The 14,119-nt window shown below is 30.9% G+C and overlaps 1 protein-coding gene and 1 pseudogene across 1 annotated transcript; one reads left to right on the top strand and one right to left on the bottom strand.

Annotated features, from left to right (window-relative positions):
* Positions 1-5,235: 5,235 nt before the first annotated feature.
* Positions 5,236-7,298, bottom strand: LOC132800426 (protein FAR1-RELATED SEQUENCE 5-like). The gene is made up of 4 exons (XM_060814009.1): positions 6,379-7,298; positions 6,190-6,288; positions 5,670-6,036; positions 5,236-5,544 (listed from the first exon to the last, which is right to left on the bottom strand). Exons 1-4 carry the CDS (start codon positions 7,296-7,298, stop codon positions 5,236-5,238), a joined length of 1,695 nt encoding a protein of 564 aa, XP_060669992.1.
* Positions 7,299-9,110: 1,812 nt separating this feature from the next.
* LOC132799328 ((-)-germacrene D synthase-like) lies at positions 9,111-12,067 on the top strand (annotated as a pseudogene).
* Positions 12,068-14,119: the final 2,052 nt, after the last annotated feature.

Raw genomic sequence — 14,119 nt, 5'->3', positions numbered from 1 at the left:
CAGAAATTAATCTGATGCACCATACTATATACCAAGTGGTGTCAACCGCTACTTAGCGTTCTAAGTATTACTCTGATAGGGGGATAAGAGAGATACTTGCAATAGGACATCTAGGTATCTCAAGGTGTCGATAGTAATAACCTATCATCCTGCGGTCAAGAGACTGTTGATGCTCATTGTGCAAAATACCTGACAGCCTTCTCACTCTTAACTCCCACAGGATGGCTAATCAATATTTATGCACTAATCAATAGTATGCATTACAAAATTCCAATACTGTATGGTACATTTAAAACAGTAAAATTTGACAATACAACATACACCAAACTTTTATAAAATAATACCAAGTTTGAAATACATTTTTCTAAACTTATAAAATTCCTCATTATTTAGTTTAAATTGAAATCTCAAATACACCAAATTTTATAAAATTATGTCATTCCACAATAAACACAAATACACATATATATACGTACACAAACATATTTTTTGTGTACAAATGTAGCTATCGTACATAGCTTTTATCTCTTAAATGCCTCACCATCTACCCAAAGGGTTATGCTGTGGAATAAGTCTTAAATGGATCCACGGGGCTTTCCTACATTCCATTGCTTAGATGAATGTTCCTTGGATGAGGTTAAGCAACAAAATACCTTTCTCATTAAAGGTTTTTTGACTTATATATATATGTTTCGGACACTTTTACAACTGAGGCGATTTGTAATCGTTCTCTAACTTTTTCTTTTATTTTTTTCTACTTATCTTCTTCCATCTTGATCAATTCATTAGCTTTTTTGAGGGAATCAATCATGGTGGCAAGGGTCTTCATTGTGAAAGAGTCATACAATGAGTTTTTTCGAAATAGGTTTTTCTCAAAGGCTTCAAAGACCATTGATTTGCTGTAATTTGGAATACTGATATGCTTTTTGTTGAATGATTATGTGAAGCCTCTAAAAGTTTCTCCCTTCCTTTTTTTAATGCTAAATAAGAAGTTGACTCCCTTCTTACCCTCATACTTGGTGCAAATTGAGCTTTGAAGATTTTTGCAAGCTCCTCAGTTTTGTTAACCAAGCCTGCCTTCAATCTATAGAACCATGATAGTGTTGATCCTTTCAAGCTAATTGAAAAGAGTTTGCACATTTTAGCTTCCCTTTTATCCTTAAAGATTCCTAGTTACTCGATGGTATTGTAATATTGTTAGATGTGCTCTCTCGGGTCTAAAAAGCCATCAAAAAGTTCAAACTTCGATGGAATGAAATGAAACGAGAGCCTTGTATTGACTATCCAATCTATGAAAGGTGTTCCCACCAATTGCTAATCCATGTGTCCTCTGTGTGCTGATCCTTTTTCTCAAAAGATGCATATTTCTATTGATTTTCATTTTGTTTGAGATAAGGTTCTAATTGGTTTTATTTGAGTATGTCATGTAACTTCTGCTAATCAGTTTGTAGATCTTCTCACCAAACCTTTGTCTTGAACTTCCTTTGAATCATCACAGTCCAAGATTCATCTTGCGGGAGCATATTAGGAAAGAGATATTGATACAGATTGTTAGAATATATATTTTTTTTGGTACATTTATATGTTTGATTATTGGCTTGATTTATTGCCTTAAGTGGATTCTGTACAATTGTAAATGTACTCCTCAACGTCAACAACATACACGACTTATTTTATTCTCATACTCTCATATGTAATTCTATTTGATATAACTGAACTAATGGTTCGAATTACTTTTGGTTTATATATTTTTGGCATTAGACTATAAAGTAGGTAATGGAAAATTAAAATAAGTAAATATTAATAAAAGAGTTTGTTACGAAAAAATTACTATGTGAATCAAAATTTTTATTTTGAAGATGAATTTTGTGGCTATGTACGATGTGTTAACTGAGTTTTATCTTTGCGTTTGAATTGTTTCATTTTTCAATATATATAGTAAAAAATATTTATGATTATACCCTCAATAATATTTTAATATGTGTTATTTTGTAAATAAGTTTGATAAAATTTTGGTACTTGTAGGATTAATGACTATTATACTTTATATTGGAGTAATTTCAATATAGCCATAAAAAAAAATTTGATATCAAGGATCAATTATAAATAAGAATAAATTCTATACCGTAATAAGTTATGGTTTTTTTAGTCCTGTGTAAAGGAAACTTGCCTTGACATAATAATATTTAGCTATATATTATAAAAATATATGGTATCTTATATTCAAAATTCAGTTGTTACAATATCAATAGATTTGCTGGTATATATTAACTCATCAACATGGATACTTTTTTGTTAAAGCTAATATATTTTTAATTATAATTCATTAAATTATAATATTTTTTATAATTATAAAATTAATTTGGTTCCAATAATATTATTAGAGAAAAGTTTTATTATACACACACACACACACACACAAATTCTACTATTCCAAATGAAATTCCATTCCATCATCCATATTCCATAATATGTTTCATTAAAAAAAATATATCTCTCCATCAAACTATCTTATGGTCGGCAGAGCGAACTTTTCATTTTCTCTTCAAAAAAAGCCCCCAAAAAAAAAAAGTCGCCTAAGTACTATATATGGGTAAAGATGGCAATTCGTGTCTCCGTGTTATGTTCGTGTCGATCTGTTTAATAATTGTGTCAAAAGTGCTCAATCCTAATCCGACCCATTTATTAATCGTGTTAAGTATCTAAAATAGTAATCCAACCTGTTTATAAAGAGATCAACCCAACACGACCCGTTTAACACGATTATTTTAACAAATCGTATTGACATGTTAACCTATTAATCTGAATATTGACCTATGAACCTAAAAATTAACATATTAATTCAAAATTAACCTATTTATTGAAAATTAACTTGTTTATTGATATATTTATTTTACTAACTTGAACATCAAGCTCCTTATTTGAAAATGATTTAAAAATAATAATTAAAAAAACAACATAAAAATAGTTTAAGCATTAAAAAATTAAGATACAATATTTAAATTTCATAATAATATACCCTCAAATTATATTTGCAAATCCTAATCCACAATACACAAATCTCAATACATGTGCATTTATAAAAAAATTACTTTTAGAAAGTTTTTTAATTTATAATATTTTTTATTTATTAAATAATATATTATGGGTAAAACTATAATTTAAAATTAAATTTAAATGGGTTGTAATAGGTATATAATCGTGTTGGGTTGAAACTGACACGTTTAATAAATGAATCATAATGGATCAATTTCGAATCAAACGGGTCAACCCGAAAATGACACAATTAATAATCGTGTTAAACGGATCAACCCCAAAAATGATACAATTAATAATCGTATCGTTTTCGAATCATATCGCCGTGTCATGATCTAAATTACCACCTCTATATACGGGCCCCCCTTATAAAATGAATGGCAATGAAAATGATGAAATTTGAAATGGCATGTGTTTTCATTTTCGATATTTTGTTTCTCTCGTTTTTATCGCTGATGGATTACGTGTGGAGATGGATGCTGCGCGACTAACTAGCCACTCTCAATACGTTGACCTTTTATTTTTATTTTATTTTATTTTATTTTTATTTTTATTTTGCATAGAAAGAGAGCATACCAGTCTCTTCCATTCATACTATCTTAGCTGCAAGCTTAATATCCTGCAATTACTGAAAACAAAAAACATTTTTCTACATATCCAATCCGTATCACTTGCGGTAATATTACGCAAAGAAATTAATGGCAGTTCAAGTTCCAATTCCTATCACTTTCATATTATCAACATTGGCGACACCCAGATACCATATATGGGGATACAGATTTTCTGTCTCCAAAACTCTGTCTCCAATTCTGTCTCATTAATAAAAAATTGATACCTCATTTAAAATACCATAATATATTTTCTCCTGTTTTCACATCATTCACCGTTGAGTTATACTAGTTATACTAACAAAAGCCTTCTTATGGCTGCAAAACTCCAACTGGGCCCACTTTATTAAAATTTAAAAATAAAATCCTTTATCATTCTTTTTCTTTCCTTTTCTGTTCTTTGTTTTTTTTTTTTTTCTTGTGCCGTTCTTGCCGTTCTTCTCCCCTTCAACTATAACTTGTATATTTTTTAATTATTATTATACCAATCGGGTCCCACTTATTAAAGTTTCAAAAAAGCCCTAAATCATTCTTCTTTTTTTCTATTTTTTTTTTAATTTCTTGTGCAATCCCTTGCCAGCCTTCACTTTTTGATCCCATAATTGTTATGATTTTTTTAATTATTATTTTTTTTTTCTACCGTGCAGCAGCAGCCGCCATTAAGGCTTCTTTCTCTAGTTTTTCTTTCTATCAGGCACTGCGGCAATTTCTTTATGTTATGTTATATATAAAAAAATATCAATTTATAATTTTAACAAAACACATCTATCATCAAATATAAAAAAATACTTTATTCATCAAAATATATATATATATATATAAAATATTATTTTTAACTCTAAAGAAATGTAATAAATGTTTTTAAAGTGCATTAAATAGTAAAAACAAATGATATAAAACTTATTCTCAATAGTACAAACAAATAATATAAAACTTATTCTCAATGTTTCTATATCCCTGTGTCAAACTTCTATATATTCTTGTTATTATCAATGATATAATTGTCATTGAATCCAAAACATTGGTGTTGTTGGGGGATTGCATGCCCCTACAAAAAGACACACAAATACATGTCATTTCCTATAAAAATAATGCAAACTTTAAAATAAAATAAAATATATATATATATATATATATATATATATATATATATTTAATAATCTTTTGAAATACCTATTCTAATAAATTCAACATACTTGTATTCTGAATTAAATTTGTTGAAGCAACATAACTATGAACCTAGTATATATAATACTTTTATATATATAAAAAACAAGAAAATAAAATAATAATAATAATTTTTACCATAAAAAATAAAATAAAGCATGAACCACAAAGATGAAATGTAATTAAAAATGTAGTATTACTTGATCACCATGGTATCCAAGCGCAATGTTGAATGGCAAGTTTAATAGATCTTGACTATTAAAATTAGAAGAAACCTGCAAGTGAAAATATATGCAATTATATTAAATATTAATATAAATAACACAGACAAAATTTTGGTTAATAATAATTATAATTGCATTGATTGGAATATTAAAATAACTAAGTTTGTTGAATTGAATGTGAATTCTTACATCATTATGTGCTATTTCACTAGCTGTGACTGTTGCTGAGATGGTTCTCCAAGTGCAGCATTTTTCTTCTTTTGCACCCTTTCAAGAGCATTTCTTGGCCTTGTAGATTTTCCATGTACTCTTTCCTTATTTTTAATTCCTTTAATCTTCTCACTAGCACTTGGTACGGTTGTAGCCTCTATGATTTTAGAAATGGATTTTCCAATATTATTTTCTTTTAAATATGCATCCACATCTTCTAAAATCTTAGCAAGAGCATTTCTTGCAATTTTATATGTTCTTCTGTTTCTGCTGTCTTCGTTGCCACTTGAGTTTGCAATCTACACAGATCCTTATAACATCTTGCCAAACTTACTTTAGGGTCTTCATTTATTGTATTTGCAAATATAAATTTAGAATTTCCTAACTTTGCAGATTTTGTTCATCGTTTCAATATATATTGTACATGAATTTTCTTTATATCCTTTGAAGAAAGAACTTTAAGAGCATGGGAGCACAAAATTCCTGTAAACTCAAACTTTGTACAACTGCAAATCACTGTGTTATCAGAAAAATCATATCTAATAGTATGCTGAAATTGTTTTTTATGATTGGTAAGTTTGTACTCCGTCACTGTCCCAATATGATCAAATATTTTCATAGCAAAATCATAAGCCTTACATAACTCATCTTGGAACACCTTGAATACTGTTGGGGTGTAAATACTTGCTGCATCTTTTAGAATTTCAACTGGAAATGATAACGATGGAGTACTTTGAATTACTTTGAAATCAGCCTTTAGTTCTTCATAACGACGATCTTCAATTAACCTCCTAAAATGCTCAAAGAACCTCAATAAATTGTGTTGATAGCTAAAATAATTTTTAATTACATTATTCATACTCTCACTCCATTAAGTAGTATTCATATCTGCACAAAGTGTCTCTCTGCCATAAACCAATGCCCATTTCTTTCTCAAATCAAACATTCGTATAAGCCAATCATTATCTTTAAGATCATATTTCTCAAGCATTGCATTCCAAGCTAGAAAAAATTGTTGTTTTTCTTCATAATCATATATGCAGCTGTTAAAATCTTTGGCAAACTCTCAAAATTTGGCAAAAACTCCACTAAGATGTTTTGCTGCATTTTGATACAAGTGCCATATACACAACCGATGACATGTTTCTGGCCATTGAGAAGTTAATGCTTTTGCCATTGCTGGATCTTGGTCAATAAGAATAGTTTTTGGTTTTTTACCTGACATTGCTTTTACAAAAGTATCAAACAACCAGATAAATGTTTCAGCACTTTCATCGTATAATAATGCAGCTCCAAATATAGTAGTTTGCTTATGGTGGTTCACCCCTAGAAACATAGCAAAAGGTCGACCACTTTGATTTTTCCTATAAGTTGTATCAAAGCTAACTACATCGCCAAAATCAGAGTACGCAATCATCATTTTTGCATCTACCCGGAAAATATTAATTATCAAATCATCTTGATCCGCTTGTATTGCATAAAAAAAGTAAGGATATTCCAATTGCATAGATTGTAAGTATTCCAAAACACCACCTGTCTCTCCTACCTTCAATTGAATTGTTCTTTTCGTTTTCAAGTAATTCTTGTAATCATCACGAATAAATCCAAGATTTTCATATCTACCAACTCGCTTAGCCATTAACTCCAAACTTGCTTTATGAGCAATTCCTGAACGATCAGCTACATCTATTTCAGCTATTTGGACAAAAGTTAACTTCCTCTGAGACCTATGCAAATGACTTTTACTGGGAGTTGATGTCACATGTGTATGTTGGGCAATGAAATCGGTAATACGATATTTACCAGTCGGATCCAAATTTATTTTCATTCTAGCTAAACAACCAAATCTTGTTTCAGCATGATGAGATTTAACATTAATATTTCGTTTATCCTTTTCCCGAAAGCCTTCACAATAACAACAAAAAGTTCTATTTTTCATCTTTCCACTTTGATCTTTATGTCCCTTACTCCTTCGAATGCCAAAACCAACCTTGTAAGCATAAGCATTATAAAAGTTATAAGCATCATCTTCTATTCCAACTTTTGGTATCATTTCATCCAAAATTTTAGAATGAATCGCTTCTATTTTTTCTTGACCAGTTATGTTTCCTTCATTTTTTTATCTTCATCTTCCAATGACATATTAATATCTTTATCCACATAACTATCATTATTCATGATCTTCAGCACTATAATTAAATATTATAAAGAAAAAAATTAGAATCATAAAAATTAAAGATAACGGTATAAATATATATATATATATATGTAATAGCCCAGACCATCCGCGTTCGATATTGTCCTCTTTGAGCCTGGGGAATCCTTTTACAACCCAGTCCTTAAGGTTTTGTCAAAAAGCGTCGTACGGGAAAGGTATGCACACCACTTTATAAGGCGTGCTTCGTTTCCTTTTTCAACCGATGTGGGACTTCACAATCCTCCCCTCTTGGGGCCCAGCGTCCTCGTTGGCATACCGATCTGGGTACTGGCTCTGATACCAACTGTAACAGTCCAGACCACCCGCATCCAATATTGTCCTCTTTGGGCCTGGAGAATCTTCTTACAACCCAGCCTTCAAAGTTTTGTCAAAACGCGTTGTACGGGAAAAGTATCCACACCACTTTATAAGGCATGTTTCGTTTCCCCTTCCAACCGATGTAGGACTTCACATATATATATATATATATATGACAAGCTTAATCATATTAAAAAATAATAATAATATCAAAGCAAAATAAAAAAAAAGAATAATATTTTAAAGCCTAGAATATTTTAATTTATTATAAAATATTAGAATATAACAAGAATGCAATATCATATTTTAAGCCCTCTGATGGATACATTACCAAACGAAACACATAAATGAAAAAGATATTTAATTAAATTTTATATGTTTTTTCTATTGTCTAGATTAAATATTATATAATTAAAATTGAAATCAATATTGAATATAATAATTACATAAATTTCCTCAAGCAAATAATAAAAAATGTTGATATAGAAAGTAATAATCACTTATCGAAAACTACCGATGAAGTTTCTAATTTATAATCAAGAATGTACCTTTTTTTTTTTCCGAGAATGATAGGTACGATTTGATGGTTACTACAGTGCCTCACGACAGAAAAAACTAGAGAAAGAAATTGCTGTAGTGCCGCACGGTAGAAAAAATAATAGTAATTAAAAAAAGTATAACAGTTATGGGATCAAAGAGTGAAGATTGGCAGGGGATTGCACAAGAAATAAAAAAATAAAAAAAAATAAAAAAAGAAGAAGAATGATTTTGGGCTTTGAAACTTTAATGAATGGGACCCGATTGGTATAATAATATTGGTATAATAATAATTAAAAAATATACAACTTATAGTTGAAGGGGAGAAGAACGGCAAGAATGGCACAAGAAACCAAAAAAAAAAAAAAAAAGGAATGATAAAGGACTTTGTTTTTAAATTTTAATAAAGTGGGCTTAGTTGGAGTTTTGCAGCTACTAGAAAGCTTCTGTTAGTGTGACTTAACGGTGAATGACGTGAAAATATAAGAAAATATATGATGGTATTTTGGATGAGGTGTTGGTTTTTTATTAGTGGGATAAAATTGAAGACAGAATTTTGGAGACAGAAGATCTGTATCTCGTATATAGGCACCACTTATGAAATTAATGGCAGTGAAATAATGCAAATCGAATTGGCACGTGTGGAAATAGATGCTGAGCAAATAGCTAGCCACTCTCAGTACTCGGATTTTTTTTTTTTTTTTTTTTTTATAAATGGAGAGCATTACCAGTCTCTTCCACTCATAATACCATAGCTACAAACCGGAAAAAAATAAAAATAAAAATAAAAATAAAAATAAAGAAAAAGAAAATTCTACATATCCAATACCTATTACTTTCATATTACCGAAATAAATGGTAGTTCAAGTTCCATCAACCATTCCAATTCCAAATGCTGCTGCCAATGTATCCGATGTGAATCGCCGTTCTGCCAATTTTCATCCACGCATTTGGGGTGACCATTTCCTGTCATATGCTACTTCTGACTCTATGGTATAAAAAAATAATAATAATAAAAAAAAAATTGTTACTTATTAATTAATGTTATTTCTTGTGCTTCTGTTTTCTTTAATACAAAAATAGTCTCGAGCTTATTTTCTTTGGGCTTTCTGTAGGAAATAGAAAAAGAAACGGAAAAGGTTCGGAAGTTGATGGAACACGTGAAGAAGATGGTAGTGGCTCCTGTCAATATTCCTTTGGAAAAGCTCGAATTGGTTAATGCTATTCAGCGCTTAGGGGTGGCTTACCATTTTGAAAGAGAGATTGAAGAAATTTTGCAGCAAATCAACACTCTCAGTTACAACTTTTGTGACCATGAAAATGATTCTGACCTTTACACTGTTGCTCTCTGCTTTCGGTTGCTTAGACAACAAGGTTATAATAGTCCCTGTGGTAAGTACTTGCATCAAGCACTTTGAAGCACTTATATCACATATCTATATACAATTGTTATAAAAATTAATAAAGAACTAATTTACAAACTTTGGGTGGTGAATTAAGCAGACATATTCAGCAAGTTCAAGGGTGTGGAAGGGAAATTTAAGGAATCCCTTGTTGATGATGTCCGAGGAATGCTAAGTTTATACGAAGCTACACACCTTAGGGTTCATGGAGAAAATATACTAGACGAAGCCCTTGCCTTTACTACCACCCATCTTGAGCGTGTAGCATCCAATCTGAGCCACTCTCTGTCACATGAAGTTGCTCGTGCCTTGAATCGGCCTATCCGAAGAGGCTTACCTAGGCTAGAGGCAAGGTATTACGTGTCCATCTACCCCCAAGACCCTTCACACAATGAGGTTCTTCTAACTTTCGCAAAGTTAGATTTCAATTTTCTTCAGCAAGTGCACAAGAAGGAGCTAAGTGATATTGCAAGGTATAATCAGATATAAAATCGTTCTGTTTCCAATAATATAACTAGACACCCACAAAAAATTAGACTATTTTAACTAACATATAAAAATTATATATACATAAATATAAAAAGAAATTTGAAAATGATCATTTCTTTTTTTTTCTTTTGTTGGGATTTAGATGGTGGAAGGAGTTGGAATTTGCAAAGAAACTACCTTTTGCAAGAGATAGAGTAATTGAGTGTTACTTTTGGATTCTGGGTGTTTATTTTGAGCCTCAATATTACCTTGCAAGGAGGACGCTGACCAAAGTCATTGCAATGACCTCTGTTATTGACGATATCTATGATGTGTACGGTACACTCGAAGAACTAGAGGTCTTTACTGAAGCTGTGGAAAGGTTTGAATTCTCATTTTCTATGACCATAACTATCTAACGTCTTAGTATATATTTGGTAAAACATGTTACTAAATATAAAGTGAATTATTTTATTTTCAGATGGGACATTTGCATGATTGGTGAACTTCCAGACTACATGCAGTTTTGTTACCAGGCACTCTTGGATGTTTATAGTGAAATTGAAGAGGAAATGACCAAACTAGGAAAATCATATCGCGTTGACTATGCTAAATAAGCAGTAAGAACCTCCTGAAAAAAATGCATCTTGTTCTCTTCCCCTAAACCCAAGGAAAGAAATAAACAATTTCATGAAAAAAGAGAGAAATAAGGCAAAATCAATTTGTTTTATTTTTATTTTTATTTTTTGCTGAAAGAAATAAGGCAAAATCATTATATTGAGTTCGTTCCATCAATATATAAAACTATAATTGGTCCACCTTTGAACAAACTTGACCTTTTAATTATTTAGAAAAAATGGTGCTTCTCCCAAAAAAAAATATATATATATAAGCAGCATAGTAATAATTAAAACACGAAACGACCATATAAAAACAAATAATTATAAATAAAACCAGTTATAAATATGAACAAGTCTTAATGTTACAAAATAATTTGGTTTGGTGGTTTTATTTTTATTTTTTCTTCAGATGAAATATCAAGTGAGAGCTTACTTCGAAGAGGCCAAATGGTTTCCCAAGAAACACATACCGATAATGGAGGAATATATGCCTGTGGCTCTTGTTAGCTCGGCGTATGGAATGCTGGCAACCACTTCCCTTGTTGGCATGGGAGATGAAGTTACCAAACACTTCTTCGATTGGTTATTCAGTAAGCCTAAGATAGAAAGGGCATCATCGGTAGTTTGCAGACTCATGGACGATGTGATATCCCACAAGGTGAAACACAGTACCTATCAAATATTTGTTTTTTTATTATTATTATTTATTCATTCACAAATGAAGCTAGGCTCGCTAGGCTTATAATTGAATTTTTTATTTTTTTATTTTTTTTATATACAATATATAAATTTACAGTTTGAGCAAAAGAGAGGACACGTTGCGTCAGCCGTAGAATGTTACATGAAACAGTTTGGAGCCACAGAAGAAGAAGCAGTGAATGAATTTCGCAAACAGGTTAGCGATGCATGGAAAGACATAAACGAAGAGTGTCTCTACCCAACTTCAGTTCCTATGCCACTCCTCGTGCGAATTCTCAATCTTGCACGTGTCATTGATGTTATATACAAGGATGAAGATGGCTATACTCGTGCTACCACTGTGCTTAAGGAATTAGTTGCTTCTCTGCTTATCAATCCTGTATCTCTCTAATATAGTTTATGGAATACTATTTTGGTTCATCCTAAAATAACAATTATAAACTTTGTACGATTAATTTACGTGATTTCTATTCTATGCCACGAAAGTGACTAGTTATCCTTAACAAGTAGTGGAAAATGTTGTAAGGATTTATGTATCTCTTAATGTAAGCCGTATGGAATGAATGTTGTTAACTGGTTGCAAATCTGCTTATTATGGTAACGATCAATTATTTCTTGACCCCAAAGCTGTCATTTGACTCCAGTTGGTAAAGTGATTGTATATAGAGTAGTGTGGCTAGCAAGAAATTATTGGGATCTACGTGATAGAGACAAAACGGGTTGATATATGGACCTCTTACCTATCGATCGATGGATCATAAAATTGGAGTTTCACCCAAAAAAAAAAAAAAAAAAAAAAAAAAAAAAAAAAAAAACCTACAAAAATCAATGAACTTAAAAAGTAAATAAATAAATCAATAAAGAAAAAAAAAACTCAAAATCATTTATTTCGGTCATGATTTTTGCATCTGGCCGTCAATATTTATAAGGTCCCCATTAAAAGTAAGATAATAAATCCCTTGAACCCCAATTTCCTACTTGTGGCTAATCCGGATTAACGTGCATATATTACTAAGTACCTACCTTTAAATTGGAAATGGACCAAAACGATATAAAATATATATATACATATATATATTCCGTGTGTTATTAAAAAAAAAAAAAATGCATCTTGTTCTCTTCCCTTAAACCCAAGGAGAGAAATAAGCGATTCCATGAAAAAGGAGAAAAATAAGGCAAAATCATTGTATTGATTTCGATACATCATTATATAAAATAATTATGTTGATTTCGTTACATCAATATATAAACTATAGTTGGTCCTCCTTTTACAAATTTGACCTTTTAATTATTTTAGAAAAGATAGTGCTTGTCCCAAAAAAATATAAGCATCATATTAATAATTAAAACACCAAACGACCATATAAAAACAAATAATTATAAATAAAACCGTTATAAATATGAACAAGTCTTAATGTTGTAAACTAATTTAGGTTGTTGTTTTATTTTTATTTTTATTTTTTTAGATGAAATATCGAGTGAGAGCTTACTTGGAAGAGGCCAAATGATTTCACAAGAAACACGTACCGACAATGGAGGAATATACACTATGATAAAATAGTGAATTAGCGACACTAATTACGTGATGCTACAAAAAAGAAAAAGCGTTTGGGAAAAGAAGGCCTCAATACTGAAGATAAAATGTCGACTCAAATACCAAAAATATAAGACACTTTGCAAAAACGTTGAAGATAAAGTGTCGCTTAATAAAAAAAAATAAGCGATGCTCTTTTTGGGCATCGTTGGATTGATGATTAAAAACTGCTAATGGCGGAGGTTAGAGAGGACTACCACTTACCAAAGACAAGGTATATGCTATAATCAGTTAAAAGGCATAAATCACCCCGATGTTATAACAGATATATTATTTATGTTTGGTAGTGATGGATATATTTATTAGTTCAAAGACTGCATGATCTTTTGTTTTACGTGAATTTGTTGCACGAATCAAGATGGCGCCAGTTCTTTTGGGATGTTATATGAAAAGTTCCAACCACAGGAGGATTCTTTCAACCTCGTCAGATGTTCAAAAGTAGTTATTTTTGTTTCATTAAAATTAAGATTTTAATATTAAAATCTGGTATAGACCCAGTTTGGTTGGTGCATTTTGGTGATCTAATGTGGGCCAACTTGTTGAGAACTAAGCTATAAATTTCATAAGTTGGTTTTGTGGCATATGCTTTTGGATGATAGTTTTAAATCTTGGTTTTGATATTTTGTTTTCTTGAAGATTGAGGGTTTTATGTTGAGAATGTTTTATGGATCTAAGGTGGTTGCTATTCTTGATGATAACTTCACCTTCTAAGGATTTTGATTTTGGGGGGCATAGTTAGAACATAAGAAAGTGATGTATGTTTTCCTATGGTTTGGGGATCTAGTACCTAGTTCTTAGTACTTGGTTGTGATATTAGGATTAAGATTTAAATTTCCTTATTGCTTGAGGTATCTATTCTTGGAGTTTGTTTGAAATTGGAAGAATTTGAGGGTTCTTCGAGAATGATATTTGAGATGATAAGAGGACTTGGACTTGATCTTTTGGTTTCATATTCTTTAGTGTTAACAATCTTGAGGATTTCTGTCAGGACCCGTCCAAAGTTCCCCACCGGAACCCTAGACAAGCCCTGATCCCAGG

This window comes from Ziziphus jujuba, chromosome 1 (genome assembly GCF_031755915.1).
Source record: "Ziziphus jujuba cultivar Dongzao chromosome 1, ASM3175591v1".
In the NCBI taxonomy this organism is placed as follows: Eukaryota; Viridiplantae; Streptophyta; class Magnoliopsida; order Rosales; family Rhamnaceae; genus Ziziphus; species Ziziphus jujuba.
Note: the sequence above shows the minus strand (reverse complement) of the source record. Positions and strands in the feature narration are given on the sequence as shown.